At 35.3% G+C, this 26,197-nt stretch overlaps 1 protein-coding gene across 6 annotated transcripts in view; it reads right to left on the minus strand.

The window, feature by feature from the left end:
• SULF1 (sulfatase 1) overlaps window positions 1-26,197 on the minus strand; it is a 207,148-nt gene that overhangs the window by 6,663 nt on the left and 174,288 nt on the right. For 5 of the 6 annotated variants that reach the window (XM_074202298.1, XM_074202300.1, XM_074202299.1 and 2 more), the window contains 9 exons: window positions 20,206-20,422; window positions 14,979-15,228; window positions 13,475-13,571; window positions 12,108-12,202; window positions 11,703-11,768; window positions 10,434-10,606; window positions 7,443-7,585; window positions 7,213-7,336; window positions 3,859-3,892 (listed from right to left, as the gene is read on the minus strand). In XM_074202298.1, coding sequence (XP_074058399.1) covers window positions 3,859-3,892; window positions 7,213-7,336; window positions 7,443-7,585; window positions 10,434-10,606; window positions 11,703-11,768; window positions 12,108-12,202; window positions 13,475-13,571; window positions 14,979-15,228; window positions 20,206-20,422 — 1,199 coding nt within the window. The remainder of the gene's footprint in view (window positions 1-3,858; window positions 3,893-7,212; window positions 7,337-7,442; window positions 7,586-10,433; window positions 10,607-11,702; window positions 11,769-12,107; window positions 12,203-13,474; window positions 13,572-14,978; window positions 15,229-20,205; window positions 20,423-26,197) is intronic. The other variant, XM_074202304.1, reaches the window with a different exon arrangement.

Here is a 26,197-nt window from a genome sequence, read left to right on the forward strand (position 1 = left end):
AAATAAAGCAACGAATGAAAAAAAGCAAAATCAATTTGCTGGACTAGGGAATCAGCTTGCTTTTTCAGAGACTTCTGTGTCACAATTGAGGATTAAAAAAAACCAAATTATTTCCCAAAAGATACTTGGAACTATAAGTCTAGCAGGTATAGCCTAATTAATTATTTTTTTCTCCAAGGATTTATAGCCTTTCAAATAGACTCAGTTTGATTTTTGCCATTTCTTTAAAAGTTTTTTTTTGCAACCTAATAATTTTCATTATTAGAAATACACTCTAAAGTGTTTTAAAGACTAAAGTCTGAAATGATCATGATTCCATCTTTTGTTCCATATGTATCTACCTAATTGGAAAGATGTCTACTTATACTTGCATAGGCAAGTTGAATGAGAGAAATTAATTAAAGTTATATATTAATTAAAATTGTGTATTTGAGTAATTAAAACAGAAAATTTAGAGAAGATACCAAGTAAGAAGCATCAGACACAACATTTTGATGTACAACAAATTATCTCAGGCATTTAAGGCAAATGTTCTACCTGTGACTCCACACTAGCCAGAAAAACTGGTGGTTCTTTATCAAGGGACTTGGATTATGGGTCAATGGAAGCAGCATGGAATAATGTAAGAGCCCTAGATTTAGAGATCAGGAAACCTGGGTTTCAGTTCAATTCTGCCACTTTTGCCATATGATCATGGGCAAGTCCTGTGTTTTCTCATCTATATTGATGATAATACTTATATGGGTATTATAGGGAAAAGTAGAATAAACAACAGCAGAATGTGAGCTATTATTGAGTCCTCCTAGTTCCAAAAACCTTGTGATTCTATAGTTTGCATTCTACTCTTGAGATGTCACTTTAGGGGCATTTTTGTTTGGACATTATTTTGTGGCATATGCTTTATCTCTTTCCATCCCTGTATGCTATCATCACACACCAGTGAATGAAGAGTTCATTTAAAGTTCATGAATGTATGGAGTATATAAAAACAATTATTTTGGATTTCCATTATTTTTGTTTTCTTTTTTTCATTCCTCTATTGATAAGTATGTTGAAAATTCAATGGTTAGCATGATTTCATGCTTGAACACCATAATGAGATTGATGAATTACCATTCCATGTGAGATCATTTTATATAGCACATCATCACTGAAAGGCAATGTCTAAGTGCAATGCCATAAAAATGATTTATTTGATTGAAGCAGTAAAAAAGTAGACATTAGAGATGTATCATCTAATTTAAAGCTTTGTATTTGAAGAACTACAACTTTGAGTCTCCTAATATGTCAAATAAATATTTCTTCTATCACAGGAATATCATGAGAAATGAAATTCCATGCTATACTGAATAGTGAACTAGTCTTGGAGTCAGGAAAACCTGGGTCCAAATCTCATCTCTGATACTTCCCAGTTATATGATCATGGAAAAGCTGCAACTTCCTTGGGACTTACTTCCTTTTATTTAAAATGGACCTGATGGTTTTCAAGGTCCCTTCAAGCTCAATATTTATGATTCAATCACCCGGTGGACTCAATAGAATTTAAGGCATAAGGTTAATGTTGATGTAAAACATTATAACTTGTTTAGGAAAACCTAGTAAAAGGTGGAATAAATAATTTTTATATGAGGTCATAGTCTATACTGTAACACCCAGTTCAAAATGAATTATTTTGTTCTGCCTCCAAGGGGAAAGAAAGGACTGCAAGAGGGAGAGGTAGGAAAAGTCAAAGAGTGAGATCCATTATCCATCTATGTTGGTCTGTCCATTTATCTATTTATCTCTATCCCTATTTATCTATTACTCAATCATCTATCTTTTATTTCCATATCTATCATTTATCATCTATATCTCTATTTCTATATCTATCACCTGTCATTTATATTTTCATTTGTATCTCTATCAAGCATCTAATTCATTTATTTTGTATCACCTATCAATCTTTATCATCTATTCCTACCTATTTCTATATTTATTATCTCTGTATTCCAAAAATACACTGAGAAACTGCTTCCTTTTTATTTTCTTTCTTCTCTTCATTCTCCTAGTTGCCATTTAGCTTTCCCAGTTGGAGGTATGACTGTCTTGGCTCTCTGATTTCAGCATGATAAAGGATGGCTGTTATTTATCAGTGTGAATCCTATCACAACACATATTGCAACCTCTCCTTGTCCTAATACACAGGCTTTATGAAATGCTATGGCCAAAGGCAAAAGGAAAATCATTTTCTACAGGTCAGTCTTATGGAGTTAAGCATCTGTGAACTCACAAAGTCTGTCACCAGAACTACATTTGAGATGTAGTAGGACCAGGCTCACTAGAGCTTGTTCTCTTAAGATATGGCCAGGGTCACTGCCATGATACAATGAGACAGTGGACTTTGATTCTACCGGAGGGGCTGGTTCTCAAGAAGCCAAAATTTAAAAAAAAACCCTTGAAAAACAATCTGAAGAGAATATAGCAAGTCAATGGAGAAAAAGTAGTTAGAAGAAGTTTCTTATTTTTCCTTAAAGGCATCAGTCATCATGTAGTATTCTTATTAAGTTTTTGACATTGGAGTTTCATATATGTTAATATACTTCAATGAGGTTCTAATGTCTCCCAGCCCCATTGGAGTTTTATGGTACAGTAATTTGTTGTAGGTAGCACAGGTATGACAGTCTGGGTGACCTGAGGCTGTAGAGGGGAAAATTAGGTAAGACCAATATCCTGAGGTGGAATATGACATTATTAGCATTTTCTGGTTGTTGTCTACCAGATACAACATGAAAATGGCATGATATTGGAAACAGGAGTCATCCTGTGGTGACATATAGTGGATTCAGTAATCATTAGACTTGCATATGAATTCCAGTTCAGCTATTTACAAGTAAGGGACTTCAGGCAAGTCATTTAATCTTACTAGATTTCAGTTCCTTATTTGTCAACATGAGGAGTTTTGCCTAGAGATGATCTTTAAAGGACCTTTCTACATTCAAATGTTACCAACCTATGTAAATAAACTTTCTCTGGGCATTTTAATTCTTGTTTTCCTTCTTTTTTGTTGTTGTTCAGTCAGTTTTTAGTCCTGTACAACTCTTCATGACTCTATTTGGGATTTTCCTGGCAAAGATATTGAGTGGTTTACCATTTCCTGTTCCAAGTCATTTTACAGATGAGAAAACTGAGGCCAGTAGGGCTAAATGACTTCTCTGGGACCACACAGCTATAATAAGTGTCTGAGGCTGCATTTGAACTCAGGTCCTCTTGATTCTAGGTACAGGGTTTTCTCTACCATGCCACCTTAGGACTAAATATCAATATTTCTCATCAATGCCCTTTTGAATTCTTTATTTTCTAGGATTTACTATTATGTGGTAACACATAGGGTATTTTTTTTGTTTATTCTCCTGCCTTTTCTTTAAAATTTTCTTAAAATTCTAATTATTCCTTATGCCTAGAGATAATTTTTAACTTATATGTGATAAAATATTTCCAAATAACTAGCTGCCATGAAACTCCCAAGTAATTAGAGAGGTCAAGCAAAGAGACTTGTTTTTAGTTCCCTCAAAGAGTATTGTTCTCCACAACAATATATTTTTCATGTAGTTAATTATTTAAAAAAATTCCCCCCAGATCAGCATGGAATATGCTAAATGTGTTGGTTGATGCTTTACTGTGAATGAGGGGAGTTAAATGCATAATGCTTTATCTGAAACCAATGACAAAATGCAGTGTAGGATGCTGTTAGAACTTGCATGCACCACAAGCTAGCGCTTCTCTGTACAACATGGCAAGGAATAGACATTAGTTGAAATGGACTGGATCATGCAATTATTGGGAAAGCAGCTGCCGGGGAGAATAAAAAAGTCTGAATACCTGTGTGGGTCATAGCTTCCTCCATCTTTATTTCCTGATATAGGAAAATACAAGAGTAACTTATGTTAGTGTTTAGAATCTATAAAAACCATTCACATTGTAGTTTTCCATGCTTATTATCTACCTCCTAGAAAGAAACATATTGTATTAAATATAGACAGGCCTGAAGTCCAAGGGAGATTTTTGACAGCCTGGGTTTTAACCAGGGACTGAAAACAATACTTAAACTAAAAATTTCAAGTTGGAAAACAAAATCAGAGAGAGAAAAGTAGAAAGAGAAAAAACCAAGAAAATTATATTGAAACACAAGGAGAAATTTCCTTCAGAAGTCCATCTAACAGATGACCAAAGTTAGACCTTAGCAGTCAGCACATTGGAAAAGACTTGGCAATAATGGTTTCCCTTTCTGCTGGTTTAGTCTGCAGTTGGGACTATTTAGAACTCCCTGGTAAAAGACATTTGGAATTCCTTCCATGCCATCTCATCACTGAGAAAACCTCAGTGTTACTAGTGCTCCTGCTATCACTTACACAGGATACTTTGGGCATAATAGTTTAGAAATTTTCAAGCATTGTATCATGGAAAGAATACAGATTTTGAAGTTAAAGGACCTGAAGCCAAATCCTAACTGTCTTTTCCTCACTAAGTAACCTAGGGCAAGTAATTTGCCTCTTTAAGTCCTCTGTTTCTTTATTCAGAAAATGGAGATGATAAGACCCATAGTACTTACCTCCAAGAGTTATGTGGAACAAATGAAATAACATAAAGTGAAATATTTTGTAGACCTTAATGTCCTCTATAAATGGCAATTATTATTATTAGCTATATTCAGACCTCAGCTGGAGGGGTAGTATCTCTCTAATGGAGGTCCTAATCAAGTAGAAAAAATTAGTTTTATTTTATGTTATTTGCAAGGCAATGGGGTTAAGTGAGTTCCCCAAGGTCATACTATTAAGTGTCTGAGGCTGGATTTGAACTCAGGTCCTTCTAACACCAGGGTGAGTACTCTATCCATTGCGCCTCCTAGCTGGACATTAGTTTTAATAGATCCCTCTTTTATGCAGGCTGAGGCAAGAAGGGCAACTCTAGATAAAAACTGTTCAAGGTCTCAAGAATAAGGAAAACCAAAAGGTCCATTACAATTTCCTTGAAGCTAGCTGTCAATTAATCTCATACAAGTATTATCTGATAACTGAAGTATAACTCTTCCTTTTAGCTTCTTGCATTTCACTGTGGACTCCTGATGAGATCTTTGGTACTTGAATAAAGTTATAATGGTGAAATGATTTACATGGAGATTGAAATTTTGGGGTAGGTAACCAGGACTTTGATAAACATGTAATCATTTTATGAAAGAAGAATCAAACCAAAAAGGGAGGAATAGCATGACGGGGGAAAAACACAAATTTTTAAAATTGAAAGCAGTAAACTTTGGTCTGCATTCAGACTCCATAGTTCCTTCTCTGGATATGGATGATATTTTCCATCACAAGTCTTTTAGATTGTCTTTGATCATTGTGCTGCTGCAAGGAACATGTCCATCATAGTTGACCCCATGTTGTTGTTAGTATATATAATGTTCTTCTGGTTCTGCTCCCAACTACCTAGTAATCTTGATCGGCATGGGAATTGAACAATTGACAAGTCAGAAGTACAAACAATCCCTCTGTGAACAGATCATCTCCAAATGGCTCAGCAACTTGTCAAAATGGTTCTGGTGTTCTTAGCAAAATTTCTCACTGTTAGCTTTATTGGCCTCTTCCCATTCAGAGGTAAGATGGATAGTTTTCCTTAGCTTTCTACTCTTTTTTTTTCTTTACAGCTATTCCAACACTGTAAAGTGGAACCTATATAGTAACATTTTTGGATAATAGAAGAAGAGAAGCTGGGTGTGCTCATTAGCCATGAAAGATGGGGGCAGGGAGAGAAGGGGGCAACTTGTTAGTTGTACCCTGGGAGAAAATGAGTTGATTAGTACAGTACTACACCCTAGGGAGGAAATAATCTGATTCTACACAGACCCATTTATTCTGTCTAGATCCCAAGTTAATGAGCTGCTCAAGAAGCTCTAATTTCAGATACTATTCCAACTGATTGTTTGAAATTTTCATTAAGGGGCATGGGAGACACTTGCAAATGAGTCTAATTCACTTTGTCAGATGAACTGGAACTCTGCTGGGGCAATTCCAACTGCAAATAAGCAGACACTGGCTATTGTCTGAGTCAGCCCAGTGCCCTTAAAGAAAGAAGATACCCTCATTCACTTAAAGTAGAGCTCAAGACTGTTGACAAGAATAACAAACAAACCCCCCAAAGCTTTCATTCCCATTATCCCATCCTTCCATAGATGCCTCTGTTGGGAATCAAAGCATGTTAGCAAAATTGGACCTGTTGGAGAGATTGAGTGAAACTCTTACCAACTCTGAAAGGTCAATTGAATTACATTTCATTAATGCTTTCCTCCAAACTAGGTTATTGAATCTGACCATGAACTCCCTTGAGAGTTTTCCAAAATATTTTCCACGTACACAAAAGTTTCAGATAAAGAACATTAGGCAATAAAGGAACAAAAATATCATCCTTGAAATGTAGAAAAATTGTACATATAAATAAATTTTAATTATTATATACATAAATGTTTGTACACATATGCATATGGCATATACATATATATGTGTGGTATACATATCTAGACATCTATATCTAGATATTTCCCATAGTAATCACTTCCAATTTCTTATTATGTTTTCTATAAATGTAGATTCTTTGATCAGTTGATTGATCTATCTACCTATTTACCTACTTATCTGTCTGTCTGTCTATCTATCCGATGATATGAAAGGCAGTATTATATATTAGGTAAAGACTTGGCCTCAAAGTCAAGAAGACCCGAGTTCAGGTTCTGCTTCTTATACATACTGATAGTATGTCAAAACATACAGCTAATCCGAGGACAAGTAAGTCCCAGAGCAGGTCACTTAAGCATTGTTTGTGTTCTAGGTCAATGGTATTAAACTGAAATTCAAACCAGGGCTTCTAATCTTCTGCATACAGAAGGGTGTCTGCTGGCTATATATTGACTTGGTTTAGAAATTTAGTATTATATATGTTTATTTTATTTTTGTTTATTTTGTTTAATATTTCCCAATAACATTTTAATTTGCTTTGGACAGCACTGGGGAGAACAAGCCCCACATTTGTTACCTCTTGGCATTTCTCTAAGAAGTTGCAGAGGCTGCAGTGCTCAACATTGGTAGAGGGAACTTCTAGGAATCCAGGAATTCCTCAAACCAATGAAATCCCATAGACCCCTTAGGTTTCTCCATACATATGCATATATGTCTTTTTCCTTACCTGCTTCAAGTCCCTTAGGTCTTGGATTGCACTGTTTAAAACCCTGACAGCTTCTCAGTTCCATCAGCTGTACATGCAACTGATTCAAGATGCCTCTTTCTACTGTGTGGACTGTATTTGTAAGCTGTGGTTTAAGAAGAGGAGGGGTCAGGTCAAGCAAATTGATTCAAATTCTCTCATTAACATTCAAGTTCTTATCGTCTTCAGAAAAAGGAAAGAACTTTGTTTACCTGGTAGGGATCTGTATTCATATCAAAATATTCCAAGAAGCCAGTAGCAAACTCACAGAAAAGAAAGTTGTGAGTCTCATTGACTGTTCGCAAACACCAGTAGGTATTGTTGTTAGAGCTTGTGCAGGCACAGAAAGATCCCACTGTTGGACAGGAAAAAAAGTGAATTAAGCTTAGATTGAACTCTGACCTGGTGTTACCTTTAAGCTGATATTTTCTCAGGTTTAAGTCCATGTTACTTATTTTCTTTTTTATAAGGCTGGTAGTATAGTTTTTTCTTTCTTAGTAGACAAATGTAGAGATTAAAGGCATTTGAATTCTTCACTTAAAAAAAATTTAAGAAATATCTGTTATGTCCCAAGCCTTATGCTAGGTGCTAGAGATACAAATAGAACTTGCCCTCAAGGAGCTGACATTCTTCCAGTGGGATACAGCATATTCTGTGAGGAACTTTATTCGGTGGGTGAGCCTGGGCAAGTAATTTGGTTGCTGTTTGCCTCAGTTTCCTCAACTGTAAAATGGTGGTAATAAGAGCATCTACCTAGTAGTTGTGATGATCTAAAGATATAGTATTTGTAAAAAAAAAAAAACCAAAAACCCAGCACAGAGTAGTAGCAATAAAGATTGCTACTCTTCCCTTCCATGTTCATGGATTATCTTTTGTTTTTTTGTTTTACAAAGCAGTGGGGTTAACATGACTTGCCCAAGGCCACATGGCTAGGTAATTATTAAGTGTCTGAAGTCGAATTTGAACTCAGGTCCTCCTGACTCCAGGGCTGGTGCTCTATCCACTGTGCCACCTAGCTGTCCCCAACTCATGGACTATCTTGGTAGTTTTAAGAAATATTTTTCCTTGTGTGCCAGAGTGTTTAAGGAAGAATATTTGGTGCAAAAAGAATGGGGAAAAATAGCCCCCAAACCAGTGGAAGATTCAATAAAAATGGTGAGCTGAAATGTTACCTATGCACCAACCTAGGGTGATGGAGCCTACATGCTACAGAAATTGCAATTTAAAAATCTTTTCATTAGGGCAATAAATAAAGATTGAAAGGGACCTCCCATGTTTCTCTAGTTTTAACTGTTCACAAGCATAAATCATATACCTAACTCCATAGAAGGTATGGTGCTAGAGATACTAATCAGGATAAGATATGGACCTTTCCCAAAAGTAAATTGTCTGATTCTTTTCCCAACCTGGCCTTTTGCCCTGCTCCTCTGATTGCTGCCATTCATCTTTGTAATTTGGAACTGGAGTTGATCTCTCCTGATCGGTGGGTAGGGAAAATATGTCTATGCAGATGGTTCAAGAATCCTCATGTTATGATTGCCTATATATTACTAATTTAAAATCCTTACTTTTTTTACAGGGGGGAGGGAAAGAGGAAGAAAATTTGGAACTCAAAATGTAAAAAAATGAATGTTAAAATTATTTTTATATGTAGGAAAAAAAGGTGGTTTTTTTTGGCAAAGCAATAGGGTTAAAGTGACTTGCCCAAGGTCACACAGCTAGGTAATTATTAAGTCTCTGAGGTCAAATTTGAATTCAAGTCCTCCTGATTCCAGGGTTGGTGCTCTATCCACTGTGCCACCTAGCTGCTTCCAAATAAAGTTCTTTTAAAAAAAATCCTCATGATGATTTACTATGCTTATGACTTCTAAGACCAAAACATCCTTCCCTAAATACTTTATGTGTAGTCTCTCTTTATGTGTTTATTTATCGAGGGCAGGGACTAGATTTTATATCTATATCCCTAACATGTATCACAGTGCTTGGCATATGGTAAGCATTTCATAATTTCTCATTGATTGATTTATATAGAACAACTGGAATTTCTGAGTTGGAGCATTGAGCTCTCCTAATCATTTTTTATTTTGGTGTCAATGAATGTGGATCTAGTACCACCTAGGAAAGAACTGACTACTACATGAAAGTGTGGTATGTGTTGCATTACAGCGGTAATTGGTTACACATGTTTAAGGTATGCAAATAGAAAACTTCTTATATTTAGAATTCTTAACCTTTTTCTGCATATCATGGCACATCTACTTTATCAGTTTGGTAAAGACCATGGATTCTTCTCAGAATGTCTTTAAATGCAGGGAATGAAATACATAGAATTGCAAAGGAAATCAATTATATAGAAATACAATTATAAAATATTTCAAACAATTACAGAACAAGTACATGTACTATTGGTATACCACCAAGGCAGTACAGGGACAGCATCAGTAATAAGCCTAAGGAGGGAATATAACATTCTCTCCTCCTCTGATGTGTAGCTATGTAAGTACATAATGGAAAAAAGGATAATTAGCTAAAAAATCCAGAGAGTTAGTTTTTGGGAAATTTGCTTTGAAGAAGGCTAATTCCTTTCTAGTGGTTAAAATCTCTATTTGTTATATTCCCTGTTTATTAGTATGCTTATGATTCCTTAGTTTCTACAAAATCATTATAGATAAAAATGTATTTATATAATTATAGTCATTGAACTCAGTGTTAGAAGGTACCTCACAGGGTATTGAATACAACTGGCACCACAACAGAAACTCTCTCTACTATATCCCTTATAAGTAGCCATCGAGTTACTGCCTGATGACCCCTAGTAATTAGGAATGTATGATTTGTCAGTAATTCTAAGTGTTAGGAAATTTTTCCTTGCATGGTAAATAATTTGCATGCAAGCCAATGAAAAATAAAAGCATTCATTTAAAAAGTGCACATTTTGCATTATACCTCATCTGCATCAAATGTTTTCTATTTTATTTTGGGTTTGTAATTTCAACTAAATGGAAACATTTGTGGGGAAAGAATATGTACTATTCTAAGATAGGAATCTGGGAGAAAATTAGCCTTGCCACATAAAACATGAACTACTTGAGAAAAAAATAAAACCATTTAAGCTGCCTTTCAAAAAATAATAAAATGTATCCTTTTTTTGAATCTGCAGATTCTTTTATCAAGTGAAATTCATGAAGAGGAGAAATTCTTACAGTTCCAAAATGGTGCTGTTTGCCAGTGGTTATTGTCATGGGTGAAGCAGGTAAGTCCAGGAAGACTGCACTCATCTCCTTTCTTTTGTCTCTTCTTCTCTTTCCTCTCCTTCTTCCTTCTCCGATTTTCTTTAAAAAGTTGCAATTTACTGTCCACTTCTTGAGCAGCCTCTCTATTCAAAGAGATGGGATTTTTGAATGATTTAAAAGTACTTTCTCTAATTTAAAAAAAAAAGTGTTAGACACATTTGCTTAGAAAATTATTTTTTCCTCAAGATTATCCAAATAAGTTTCAATAACTATAAAAATAAAACTTTTTAAACAGCAAACCTTAGAGTTTCATGGGTTGTACAATCATTTGTGAAATGTTATTTTTTTCTAGGGTTTTTATTTTATATTGGCCCGGATCTTTGATTTCATTAACACAGAGATCTCCTGGTCTGAAAAATCTCTCCACTGATGCAGATAAGTAATGTATTAGAATCATAAAGAATGGTCTGGACACATGAAGAAGTTGTAACCTTTGTGACATAGTCAAATAGCTTATATCTGACTGAGGCGGGTAGGATGTGAACCCAAGTCTTCCTGATTTCAAAACTGATGCTTTATACTCTATATACCATACTCTCTCCATATTTTTGTTTATTTAACTCAGTAGAGCAAACAGGGAAGTCATTTTTTAAATTCTCTTGAATTAGAAATTTCCATTCAGTCTCAATCTTCTTTGCAGCAAGTTTCAAATATCCCTTAGCTGTCCTCCTTCCTCCCTTCTATCTCTCTCCTTTTCTCTTCCTTCTCTCCCTGTTCCTCTCCTTTCTCTCACAGGTTCCTTCCTCTTCCATCTTTTTTTCCTCCATTTTTCTACTTTCAGTTTTGTTGGTATAGCTGGACATCTTGGAATTAACTGAGGGGGGCTACAACTCCTCCCTTGTCTTTTTTCCCACAGGGCAAAATAATGAGGAGAGCAGGCTATGTACATCACATATATTAGCTAGGGGCTCCAGGGTATAGGAAATTGAATTGTATTCTGATAATATGTCTCAGATGAGTGATCTTGAATGTATTCTCATGATATTTTGAGGGGATGTCTTGAACTGACTGACTTTCACTTTATGGGAGCAGTCCTATCTCAGTGAAGGGCACATAGTAAACATTTGCTTTCTTTGCTAATGGTACTATTAAGATATGGGAACTTCCCACTTTGCATACTGTTTGCTTGCTACAGTTTTTTCCCCCTGACATCAATTATATCCAATGGGAGTCACTTACTTGAATGGGTGAAGGTGGCTCTTCAATTTCTCTTGGGCTTTCACACCTTTTTCTCTATTATAATAGCTACAGGCAACAGGATTAAAAAGTGAGTTTTCATACATTTCCATTTGATTACATTTAATTCATTTTCTGTAAACAAAGCAAAAAATAGAAAGATAACATGGCTACTACTAGCAAATGCTTCCATTCAAGGGGACTGTGCCTCACACCTACTGCTTAGATTTATAGTGTATTTAATTTTATTTAAATAGTCTCCGTCATTACTATGTGCAATAGTACATTAAACACAATAAGCTCAGTAATAGAGAGATATAACCCATTATAATAACCTCAGTCAGTACCAATAGCTAATGAGTTTCCAGGACAGACGTTACCAGCAGGCTGCAGCAAAGAAGCCATTACCTCTGCTTGTTACAATCACATTCATCAGGCTTTCTTCTCTTTAGGTGTCCTCTCACTTCTCTTAAATTCTTAATTTTATCCTGGAGAGCTTCAATCTGGGGAATACATTTGGGATTCATTATTTTTATCTTTTGAGCAAATGCTTTTTTCCCTTCAGTTTTATTTTTTCTATCACCATAAGTATATGTTAAGTCACTTAATACATTTGGGACTCTGCTGGGAAAAGGTCATAGTACTCTTTACATTCTACAAAAGATGGAACAGCATTCACATTTAATGAATATTTTTTTTCTAACAAATGCATGGTATCATAAAAAAGTCATCAAATCCTTTTTCATTTATTTTCTAAAAGGGGTTATGTTATGGCTGAAAGATCAGTAAATTTTAAGCAGGAGGACTTGACTTTAGAATGGGACTCTGCATATACTTCTTTGTGGTTTAATCTTGATCAAATTATTTTATCTTTTCTGAACCTTGCTTGTTGTATGACCTCAAACCAGTCACTTAATCTCTTGTGGCCTCTCTGTCTTTCTCTGTAAAGTGGTGGTGGTGGTAGTAGTAGTAGTAGCAGCAGCAGCAGCAGCAGTAGTAGTAGTAGTAGTAGTAATAGTAGTAGTGGTAGTAGTGGTAGTGGTAGTAGTGGTAGTAGTAGTAGTAGCAGCAGCAGCAGTAGTAGTAGTAATAGTAGTAGTGGTAGTAGTGGTAGTGGTAGTAGTAGTAGTAGTAGTAGTAGTAGTAGTAATGCCTATCTCACAGGTTTGATGGGAATATCAAATGGGACAATGTGTAAAGTGCTTTGCAAACATTACTGTCCCATATAAATACTAGTTATTATTAAGTGGTTACCACATGTAAGATCCTATATTAGATGCTGATATTAATGTTTGTAATGCTGAGCTAACAGCTAGATGATGCAGTAGGTAGAGCACTGGCCTTAGAGCCAGGAGGATGGGAGTTTGAATCCAGCCTCAAACACTTGGTACTCACTAGCTGTGTGACCTTGGGCAAGTCACTTTATCCTGATTGTCTAGCATCCAGAGTCATCACTGGTTGTACTGATCTATATCTGACCACTGGATCCTGATGGCTCTGGAGGAGAAAGTGAGGCTGGTGATTTAGCACAGCAGCCCCTCACTCAAATTCAGTTTATGTGCTTATCATGGCATCACCTTCTTGATGCCATGGTCTTCTTCAAGAATGAAGGACACGCATTATTGTTGATGGGAGGAGAGAGTTGTTACTATTATATGTAGTGTTTTATATGCAATTATAATATATATTAGGTATTACACCCTTCAAGTGAACAATTAAAATAGCTTCCCAGTCATCCAGTTGAATTTGGAATAGACATTTAAATCACAACTAACCTCCTTATCGATGTAGGCCTTGTGGTCTTTCCAAGCTCTGGCTGATTGATATAGTTCTCTCTCACAATGGATTGTGTCATTTGGAAGAATAAAGCACCTATAGAAAAGACCAAATATTAAGGGTGAAAAGAATTTTAATTTTTCTCCTCAACTAATTAATTTATGTATAAGCAAAAAAATCAATGAATACAAGCTGATCAATAGATATGAATGTAATGCCTCCTGATTATAAATTTGTGGATGCTCAGAATGGGGTCAGTAGGAATCACTGCCAAGGGAACAGTAGACACCAGACAGACTTAACACTATTCCTCAAATTCACAAAAGCAACAAAATGAAATTTTGGCTTAGAAAGTGATTGGGCTGGGGTGGCATTGATAGAGTATTAATATTAATAAGAGATTTCAAGGTGATGCACAAGAAAACACTTGTAATAAAGAATCATTTACTGAAAAGGACCCTATCTATGCTAATTCTTTTCTGTTAAGATCATGTTTTAACCAACCCATTCATTTTTGCCTGTTTTAATGCCACATAGAAAGAGATCCAGGGAGACATGGAAAGTAGGCTGATCAATAAGGAACGTGGGAAGAATGACATGATTAAAAAGCATGACTGTTTTTTAGTTCTATAAAGATTATATATGATGCAATAATTAAGATTTTATAGCTAAGCAGTGTTCTGTCATATAACATAAAGGAATAAGATAAGGAAAAAGAAATGATAAAACATTCCTGCAGAGGTCCTGTTTTTTTAAGAGAAAATGGCTAGATGTAGGTAAAGATGACTATATTTAAGTATATGTGGGGATATATAGGTATGAGAAACAGATTGGAACAACAAACTAAGAACATTAGCACTTGGATGAAACCATTCAAAAGTCAGTTCTTTCCCATAGGTCCAGCCTTCAAAAAGTAAGACATGCTGGACTAGTTGGGTGCTCAAGTATTTCTCCTCTCTAATTCCATTCCCTTATCTACTCTATTTCCCTGGAAACCTATCCAGGAGACCCCACTTTTTATTTATGACCCAGCTATCATTGCAGCAGGAGTAATTCAACTGACTCTGAAAAATAGCAATCATGTACCCAGGAAAAAATGTTGGTTTAGTAGTGCTAATAATTATCCCCATCTGTGTTCTCTCTGCACAATACCCACTGTGATGATAAGCAGCTCAAGGGCATATGCTCCATGCCTGTTATGTTAAGATATAGCAATATTATTATGGCTTCTTGGATTCCCAGTAGAATAAGCCTGAATATGAAACCAAATCAGAATCAGACCTTGAAAACTTCTGTTCCTTGGATCCCCACTGCTTATTTAGCCATTGGTTGCTAACTGCAATCAGTTTTTCTTTCACTAAAGCTGAGCTGCATTTCTTTATTGTAATGGTCTGGAGAAGGTAATAATAATAATAATAATAATAATAATAATAATAGTAATAATAATAATAGACAATAGGTTAATGTGAAAATCAATTCCTATGAATATCTAAGCATCCATACTTATGTGTCACTCGGACAGTATCTGATTGTCCCACTGCGTTGGGGCCATCAGCCAGCATTAATTCACTATCACCGACAGCAGCAGCAGCAGCAGCTGGAGACTTAAGACCTTGGTCATGGCGTTTTGAAATGCTTCTTGGGTGTAACAGTTGCAGTTCTTCTTCTTCTAAGTTTATATCATATATTTCTCCTTCAAATTCCACAGAGAGGGAGCGGGTTTGGCGAGTGTGGACAAACCTTGGCTTGTATGCTGCAAGGAGGGGAAAGCAAGTTAACACTGATTCACATATTTAATTGTATAGCTTAAGAAAATGGAAGGATTGAAGTGGTAATTTGGTATGACAGGTCCCTTTGAATATGGAGCATACTCACACTCCATATAGATTCCTCTGCCAATTTGAATGTTTAAGTTAACTGAAATTAGTTTCCACATGCAACAGTTAAATCAGTCCAACAGGGCAGGACTATACTATTTGTCCAGTTGATAGAAATGTAGATACACTTACAAACATGTATATGTGTATGCATAAATGGGAAAATTCAATGTTTTAGAAATCACTTCTTTGCATAAATGATAGAAAATTACTCCATGAAGAAAATGTTGACTTTTTAAGATATCTACCAAACAAACTTATATCACTATCTTGCAGTTAGCTGAAGGATAATGATGCTAGCGTGGGGGAAAATTATGAGAACTCAATCATTTACATTTTTTGAGAGACAATATAGTATACTGGAAAGGGAACTTTCCTTGAAATCATGAAGAACCAAGTTAAAAGTCCCTGACATAATCTAGCTTATGAGCAGAGACAAACCACTTAATCTCTTAGGCGATTCTAAAAGATTTTAGATCATAGAGGAGTTATTGATTTGCATTAATAGAGGCAATCCTAATGGAATCATAGGTTTGGACAAATCATTGCCCCTGTACCATGAATATTATTTACTGCTATTATTGTTGCTAATATTATTATTATTATTATTTGCATTTGCCATAGTACATAATATTAGTTATGTGAAACACAGCCACAACCCTGTGAGATTCATATTCTTGGACTACTTCAATAGACTTGTAGTTGGTTTCTCTGCCTCTTGTCCAATCTAGCTTCAATTCAGTTGCCAAAGTAATTTTCTTAAAGCATAAGTCTAATCATGTCATTCTACTACTCAATAAATTCCTGTGGTATCATTTTATTTCAGAATCAAATGTAAAATTTCTCTCTTTTAAAAAACTTCTTTCTAGACTTTCTATTCTTTATCCATACAATGTACTCCATGATCCAGAAACACTGATCTACTTGCTTTCTTTCTGATCATCATATACTCCATCTCATCTCCCAACTCCAAGTCTTTGAATTAATAATCCTTCACAACTGGAATGTTCTCCCTCCTCACCTAGCTTTCTTCAAGAATTAGCGCAGATCTCATGTCTCCTCTCTTTACCTTACTGCTAGTACCTCCCCTCAGGGATCATCTTCCATTTACACTACATATTGTCTTGTTTGCATATAGTTGCTTGTGTATTGTTTCCTTGATAGTATGGATAATGCTTTTATCTTTCTTTGCATCCATATTGCTTATGAAAGTGCTTGGTACACAATAAATGCCTAATATTCTTTGCTTATCAACTAACTCTGGGGTACCACCTCATGCTTATCAGATTGGATAACATTACAAAAAAGGAAAAAATGATAAGTGTTAGAAAATTGGGACCCTAGTGCTTTGCTGGTTTGTGAACTGATCCAACCATTCTAAGAAAGCAATTTGGAACTGTGCCCAAAGGGCTATAAAACCATATATACATTTTGATCCAGAAATACCACAGTGAGGTTTGTATCCCAAAGAGATAAAAAAAGGAAAAGAAACTATTTGTACAAAATTATTTATAGCAGCTCTTTTTTTGTGGAATTGGAAATTGAATTGGATGCCAACCATTTGGGGAATGGCTAAACAAGTTGTGGTATATGATTGTAATGGAGTAATTTGTGCTATAAGAAATGACAGGCAGGATGATTTCAGAAAAACCAAGAAAGACTTAGATTAACTGATACAAAGTAAATTGAGCAGTTGAACCACTGTTCATAGTCACAGACATATTGTATGATGTAGAAATGTAAATTACTTAGTTATTCTCAGTAATAGAATCCAAGACAATCCCAAAGGATTTATGATGAAAAATGTTTTTCCCTTCCAGAGAAGAACTGATGTTTTGTCTAAATACAATGTGTCAACATTCTCTCTCTCTCTCTCTCTCTCTCTCTCTCTCTCTCTCTCTCTCTCTCTCTCTCTGTCTGTCTCTCTGTCTTTGTATCTCCCTTCCTTCCTTCCTAAATTATTAATATATAAATGTTTCACATGATTGCACATGTATAACCTATATCAAATTTCTTAGTGTCTCAGGGAGGTGGGAGGAGAGGGAAGAAGGGATAGAATTTGAAACTCAAACTTTTAAAATAAATTAATGAACGTTGGCCATGTAATTGGGGAAAAGTAAAATATTACTTAAGAGAAGAAATGCTTGTTAATTGCCTGAGAAGCATGTAGATTCTATGAAGAACACTAAGATGGAATTTTTTTTTTTCTAAATCTCTATAGCCGGTAAGCATAGATATAAGGGGGTATACAATGGTCACTGATCAAAATGTTTAACTGTCAATGTCCCTTTGAGGGGAGATCTATCAAACCCTAAACTTGAATTAATAGGGTCAGTGGAGAACTTCATCAATGGGAAAATGGGACAACTATACCATTCCATTCTATTCCATAGAATTTAGACATCTTAAGCAAATACTATGTTGAAAAATCAGGCCTCATTCAAAATAAACTAGTCTAAATTTTGCTAACATGTGGATCAGTCCTTAAAATGAACGTGACCTGAAATGCAATATAGTATTAGTTAAGACCCTGTTAGATAAACTATAAATTACCCTAACAAAGCACCTCTATTTCTAAGCTGATCTAGGAAGTTAAGCTATGGCAAAGGGCAAGGGCTTTTAGTCAGCTAGCTTTGTGGGATATATTTAATTTGACTTATCCACTAACAGAGAAAATGTCTAGATGTTGGTATTGTCCTGGAGAACTGAGGAATCTCTAATTCTGGACAGAGTGGAGTAATTACTGTTGTACAGTATTTAATTTCCAAACCAGGGTGGAAGTGAAGATTATCACAAAAATGAGTCACTTCCTATATTCTGCCACGAGATGGCAGTAGAAAGTTATTTATAATATATATCCAATTTGCACTTGGATGGCCTTTCCTCAGGTCTTACTGGTGTTGCTCTCCTGTCTGCTTGAGAGGTCAGTGTTTTAATACAATTAATGGGGATGCTGGCCTGGGACAGTGTGATCCTTAAAATATTCAACAGTGTTCCTCTTGAATTGTATTAATTTGAGCCCTATCCACCAACATAAATAACACTAATTTGTGCTTATCTTCACAACAGAGAAAAATGGACCAAATCAGATACATTTGAAGAAAATGTATTTCATATTGATGGAGCTTCTCACATACTATTTCCTGTTATACCTACAGCTTAGATAGATATCTACAATTTAGGTAATTATGAAAGATCTGAGATTTTTAAAGCCCATCTTTTTTTTTTTTTGCAAGGCAAATGGGGTTAAAGTGGCTTGCCCAAGGCTATACAGCTAGGTAATTATTAAGTGTCTGAGACCGGATTTGAACCCAGGTACTCCTGACTCCAGGGCTAGTGCTTTATCCATTGTGCCACCCAGGCACCCAAGCCCATCTTTTTTTTTTTTTTTTTCAGTCTATGGTAGGCACTTCTCTATGACTGAGGACATAATTACTAGGAAATTACCTGAGGTATTTCCAGGTAATGTTGCTAGCCTGAAGGAAACCACTCCTAAGCCTGAAACACATTTGAACTCAGGACATCCAGATTTCAGTTCCAGTTTTATCAGCAACCATACACTTCCTCTATCACAGGATCATAGGGTCACAAATTTAAACAACCTTAGAAGTCACCTACTCCAACATCCTTAGAAAATGAGGCTTAAAGTGGTTAAATGAGTTGTCAAAGTCCTATAGATAGTTCCTAGTATAGTTCAAATCTTTGTCCAGTTCTCAAAACCACTGCAATATCTACCTTTATTGTTGCTCTACTTGGAGGCAAAGAGTCTATTGATGAACAACTTGCTAAAGCAAATGCTTTGACTCTATGGTTAAAGAAATGCAGCCTTAGAAGTATTCCCTTTAGGTCAATATGTGGGAATTTTATTTCTTTGTAGCTATAGAAAAGGGTAGTTAGATGGCAAAGTTGATAGAGCTCTGGACTTGGACAGAGGAAGACACCTTCATGAGTTCCAATCCATCTCTAGCCACTTACTAGCTATGTGATTCTGAGCAAGTCACTTAACACTGTTTGCCTCATTTCCACATCTGGAAAATGAGCTGGAGAAGAAAATGGCAAACCAATCCTGTGTCTTTGCCAAGAAAACACCAAAATGGGGTCACAAAGAATGGGAAGCTACTGAAATGATTCAACAACAACAACAACAAAGTTACAGAAATTATAATGGGGGTAGATAAAAGCCCAAACATCTAGGGAAAGAGAGAGAGGTTCCAGATGTGGTCCAGGCATAGAACATTTTTCTCACTTATGCCAGAGTGGCTACTTCCTACTTCTTTCAGTGGCCACTTAAACTGGAGGGGTGGGGGAGAAGATTCAGCAAAGGTCAATGAAAAAGCGTTGAATTTAAGAGTCATAGGCCCTGTGTTTGAATGTCACAGGTCCTGTGTTTGAATTTCACTTTTGCTACACCACTGTGACTTTGATCAAATCACTTAACTTTTCTGGGACTAAGTAAGTTTCTTTGACTATAAAATGAGCATATTGGAATTGATGATTTCTAAATTTCTTCCAGATTTGGATCTAAGGATAACTGAATATACATATATCCAAAGATGTATGTATGTGTGTGTATGCATGTATGAATTCAAGTCCTTATGAATCTCTTATATGCTATGATTCTAAGATTTCAAGAATCATTTCCTTCTCTAACCATATGAATTCATTTGATAGTAGTAGAAAAATCTTTACAGAGGAAAAAAAATGATGAGAATTCTGATTTTAGTCTGTCATTTAGGCTTGTATGATAGAATAAGTAAACCAATCATTGACACATATGTAAATATGTATATACACAGATATGTGCAAAAAGATTCTGTTTCTTTTAGACTGGTGGTCATTAGGAAATCACTTACTTTGAGTGCCATGGTTTCTCAGGAACTGTCTCTGGTTTTTTCTCTGGTTTCTACTAGTCCGATAATCAGTCTCCCCACAATTACACTCTTTGTCTTTGTTACTGAAGCCCCGGGAGTGGATACTTCTAGTTCTTTTTCGGACTGTGAGCAGATCGCTGGATCCTTTACATTTGTGAATTCGAAGTTTACCAGACGTGTCCTCGATGCATTGCCATTTCTGCACCAGAAAAAGTGACAGTTGTTTACTTAGTCCCAGATGTTACTTATTAGGACTGTTGTTTTTGTTTTGGGAAAAACTGGCAGTATCATTCAAGAGTAAGTGGCTCCCAATAATTCAATTCCTTTCTGATCTTTCTTAAGTGTTTCTCCCATCAAGGGAAAATAGAGATGACAACAAAATCACTGGAAATCATAATTACTTAAGTGACACCAGAGCCAAAAAATGATCTATAAATCCTGCAACCTAGACAAAACAAGAGCCTTGAATGGGGGAGATATAAGCCCCAAAGTCAACAAGCCACAGAGTACAGCTGTCAGAGCTGTTTTCATCAACTTCTCTTTCTTTATAAAAACAAACCCTTTGGAAATGAGAATATGAGTCGAGGAAGGAAGATAGAGATGAGTGCCAGCAGAGTCTATCACAGGGAAGGTTAACCCCCTTTTACTTTGGCTATTAGAAAACAGAAAACAACTAATCATTTCAAGATCTAAGAGAAGTATATTTCATTTTCTTTAAAGACATATATGGGAAACTAGAATTGTGTTCTTTTGCATCTAGTTTCTACTCAAGTTTTACCGTAGACATGGTATAAATACTGAATTATAAATATGATACAGTATGTGTTAAATATTTCCGTTTCTTGATTTTCATGTTCTTAGTCAATAATCTTCAGTGTAGGAGTTATTTCTTGGGATCCTCCAAACTGTCCTCCATTAAACTTGACCCATTTTTCTATCACTAGAATGTGAATCTGGGAAGAATGGAGTACTTGGATTAGTCAAATTTGAAAACTGATTATGGCTATTACCGTTCAGTTACAGAAAGGGTTCAATTTGGTGATGTCTAAAGCTTAACTAATTTGTCCTGAAACATGGCTTTCTGGGATTTGACAGATAACTTAGTTCTCATGATAAAAGGCAATAGGCACCATATGGAATGCAATGGACTCAGGTACCTCCAGGGAAAAGGAGGAAATGGACCTTTCCTAGGACAGCTTTCTGAGGTCTTAGATTGATTGTCAGGTAAATTTTTAGAGGATGGAATCAATCTATAGAATAGGTATGGTTCTATAATGTTCCTGAGGATTTAATGGACCCAAGAATCTGGAGTGATTCTATGACCTTAAACAGAATTGGACTTTAAGTTAAACATAACACCTGAGAAGGTTCTAGGGATATGAAACCACAGGCTACTATGGTGCTAAGGCTATATTAGGTACTAGGCTACTAAGAGACAAGTTACTGTGATGGAGAGTAAAACCTTGGTTTACAAGTCATATCTCTTACACATATTGGTGAATGACCTTCAAGAAGTCACTTAACAGTATTTAAATAATGAAGCCATCCTTTGGCTCTCCAACTACCATGCACTTGAAAATCTTGCCTGGCCATTTACTTTAAAGGGCTGATGATACAAGTAGATTCCTGTTCAACACAAAGGTGTAGGCAGAATTTTTAGACTTGGCCCATTTGAAATCAAGTCTGCATTTTATTCTTAGTCAATATGCCTCACTGATTTCCCACTGGATGCAGATGAAGGAAAAGGGTGTTTCCTTTCTGAATAGTTGGTTTTTAACCACACCTTATGTCTGGCACTGTCTTTGGCATTGGTAACTGTACCAAATAAAAGTAAGGTCTGAGTTTGGGCTAGGCTTTTATTTTATATTTTGAATTAAAATGAATAGTGATGTTGATGGTTTACATATATACATTACATATACATATATAATTAAAATAAAAAAATGAAGATAAAGTGAGAATCACTGAAATCTTGATGCATGTTTATTAACCTTAGGATGCTTCAGGAATATCTATTAATTTCTGAATCACTACAGAATAAATAAAATAATTTTTTAGAGGCTACAATTTTTTAGAGGTCTCAGGATAAGAGACAGGAAAATAATGAGCCAGTGGTAGTGAGATGGATTTCATTCCCTATAAAATTGTAAACTAAAAGAATACAAGTACAGATGAGTCAGCAGTATTCAAATATATGAAATGTATATAGAATCATGGACTTGAACTGGAATGAGTATCTCTATCCTATGGTTTTTAAATTGCCTCCTTATATGATACAGTGGAAAAACCATGAGGTTTAAAGTCAGGCTATCTGGTTCTAGTCCTAACTGGGGGACCTTAGACAACTTTATCTTTTTTTAAAAAAAGTTTTTGTCTATATAAGCTGCTTATTGATTTCTTATTTTTCAAATGACTGGGTTACATGAAATAATTTTTAATATCCTTTCTAGCTCTTAAATACTATTTCATTCCTTTCTGCATGTTATTAAGTACCTACTATGTGTCAAGCATTGTGATTGGCAGACAAAAGACATAAAAGTCCCTTTTCTTAAAGAATTTACATTCTGTGTCCCCCACCCCACCCCAGAAATAAACTAGGGATATGAAAAGGTAGAGACCAGACAGCGACTCTTCTAATCCTCATGATATTGTACATAAGCACAACTAAGTGTGAGCAACACCTTCATAGTTTATACAAAAGACTGTGGAAAAGAGAAGTGATGTGTACAGAGAACAAGTGAAACAATGTTGTTAGATTATAAAGAGTGTGAAGGAATATCATAGAATTTGAGAATAGGAACAGATCTGTAACCTTCTAGGCCAATTGACTCATGAAGGAATCTCCACTAAGCATGTGTAACTTGAAGATCGCAAAAAATGCTTTTATGACTTTAACTGTTCTTTTTGAAAGTAATCAACAAATTCCCTTGTGCTAAATCCATCTCTTATTATCCTTGATCTCATTGTTCACTTGGTTCCTTTTGAAATGAATTGTTTGGCTCCTATGAATGTTCAACTAGTTTTTCTGATTTCTGGTCTTTTATACATAATTTCACTCTATTGCATACAGTTTCATCTCATTTTATTGTATTTTGCTTTATTGTATTTTGCAGATATTGACTTTTTTAAATTTAAAAACTGAAGATTTTTAGTAACCCTGTGTCAAGCAGGTACTGGTACAATTTTTCCAATAGCATGTGCTCACAACATGCCTTAGTGTCACATTTTGGTAATTTTCATGATATTTCAAACTTTTTCATCATTATTATATCTGTTATGTGATATTTGATATTACCATTATAATACTTCGGAATGACAGGAACTATGTTGTATATAAGGCAGCAAACAATTGATTAAATGTTGTGTGTGTTCTGACTGCTCCACTGACCAGGTAGAATCAGTCATTTTCCTTTTCCTCAGGCCTCCCTAATCTCTGACACAACAATGTTGAAATTAGATCAGTTAAGATCCTTACAATGTTCACTAAGTGTTCAAGGGAAAGGAAGTATCAATCAATGCAGCCACAGTCACTTCAATCCTTCAGCAGCTACAACCACCTTGAGTAATCAGTAGCCTTTAACATTGAGGCAAGATCCTTTACCAGCAAAAAAGATTATGACTGGCTGAAGGTTCAGCTGATGTTGAAAATTTTTTTAAGCAAAAATGCTTTTTGACTTCAAGTATGTACTTTTAAGGTCACAATACTATTATGAACTTAATAGACTGTAATATATATATGAATATAACTTTTATATGTGCTAGGAAACCAAAAAATTTGTGATTCACTTTATTGTATTACTTTATTGCAGTTGTCTTGAACTGAACCCTCAGGTATGCCTCCTGTGTACTTTAAAAAAATCCATATTGCTTCATTCATCTAAGCATTATATTCCTAACCTAGATTGGAGTTCATGGTAAATGAGAACATGTCTTTTTCTTATTATCTCATTATTTTTATCCTTTTGATGGAGGTCAGATGAAAATGGTGTTGGGACAAGTTACTGTTCTATTATTTTTCTTTTATAAATAATGTTCTGCAGACAATTGTATGGGTACACAAAATATTTCCTTTTTATAACTGGAAAAAGTATTAGTAAATAAGCTCATTTTTGGTGGATTGATTGTTATTCAATACATGAACAACTCATACCTGCAAAAGTTCTTTTAGGTTAAGACTTTTTGATGCCTCCCACATCCCTATCCCACCAAAGGGATTGAAGAAAGTATAGCATATGGTAACATATAGTGTATAAATATATTATAACATATCTTATATAACACAATATACAATTTGTGTTGTTTGATCAATTCAACTGCTTAGAAAATGAGGCATGAGAAATAGAGACATCATGATTATCCTACAGCAAGATAGTTTTTGTGGTCCAATATTAATACCTATTTTGTTCAAGGTCCCATTCTAGATTCTGGAGGGTCCAAAAACCAAAATGAAACTAAAAGTTCCTCCCTGAAAAGAACTTATATCAGAAGGTACAAATGTAAACCACTATGTATGTTCATTTTAATCTGAGAAGGGAGAAAACATTAAAAAATAGGAGAGGGAGGGTCAGGAAAAGTTTCCCTTGGGAAGTGACACATATGATTTACACCTTGAAGGAAGATAAGGATTCTAAAAGGAGATGGGTGGGAGCAGATTCCATGCCTAGGGGAGGGAGAAGTCTGTTGAAAGGTACAGCTATGGAGTTCAGAGAAAAGCAACTACAACTCTTTGACAGAATTAAAGGACTTAAACCTTGAAATTTAGGCTGGACATCAGTTTCTGAAGGGCTTTGATCGAGAAGATGACGAATTTGTAAGAGGTAAATATGGCTGAATTTGAGTGGTGGACCTATAGGTGAAGTGAAGGGGTGGACCCAAGATATTTTGGGAAGGTAGAATCAGCAAGACTTTGCAGTTGATTGGTTATGTTGAGAAAAAAACTTGATTATCAAGGTGTGAACCTGAGTGTCTTCTGAAGGATGGTAGTATCCTCAAAAGATTTAGGGAAGTCCAGAACCCCATGCCTAGGACTTGGTTTAGTATTATTAAAGTAATAAATATACATGCCAAATTCCCTTATCAATACATACCAAATTTTCTTAAAAATATCTCAAAGAATCACAAAAAATTTTCAAAAGAAATGCAAAAGGAATATCAACTTAGAAATGCCTTCTAAATCAATTCCTACAAGTGCTCATCTGATTTTTGGACAAAAATCTCCAGTGAGACAAAGCCCTCTATCCTCCCAGACCTATTCCATTATAAATAGCTCTAATTATTAGGAGGTTTTTAGTCACTTTAAGCTAATTTCACCCCACTATTTCTGGTTCTGACCTTGAAAACCAAGCAAAGAAAATTTAATTCCTAATCCACATGAACATCCTTAAAAAATCTTTTAAATCTTTCTATTGTAACAGCTGCAATTTTTCTCTTCTCCAGGTCATCCCTGAGAGTTCTAGTCTATAATTTTTCCTTGGCTACTCTCCTTTGGTAGTATTCCAGATTCACAATATCTTTTCTAAATGGCAGCCAGCAAAACTGAACAAAATATTCCAAATCTAGGCTGACTGTTAATTTACCTTGTCTCACCAACCCTTGACTTCTAGAATTGATTTTTGAGCTCAGTGAAGAGTATGCTAACTGGAGTTAAAAGAACATGGTTTCATATCCCTCTTCCAATTAGTATATATAGATATATAAATATATATGTAACTCTGGGTAAGTCACCTAATTTTAACAGACCTCAGATTTTTCCCCTCTAAAAAAAAAAAAAGAGAAGAATAGACCAGAAAGCCTCTGGAGTCTTTTCTATGCTCTACATCCATGACCTTATGATCCATGCCCATTTTCAATTTCATTTTCTCAGAAGTGGGTCATTATTCAAATATGTGGGATTCTTATGCTGTCATTATAACTCAAAATAATAATAATTCTCTTTCTGTGTTGAATTTTTATTGAATTGAATATTGCTTAAATT

The sequence above is a fragment of the Macrotis lagotis genome, chromosome X, assembly GCF_037893015.1.
Source record: "Macrotis lagotis isolate mMagLag1 chromosome X, bilby.v1.9.chrom.fasta, whole genome shotgun sequence".
NCBI classification, from domain to species: Eukaryota; Metazoa; Chordata; class Mammalia; order Peramelemorphia; family Peramelidae; genus Macrotis; species Macrotis lagotis.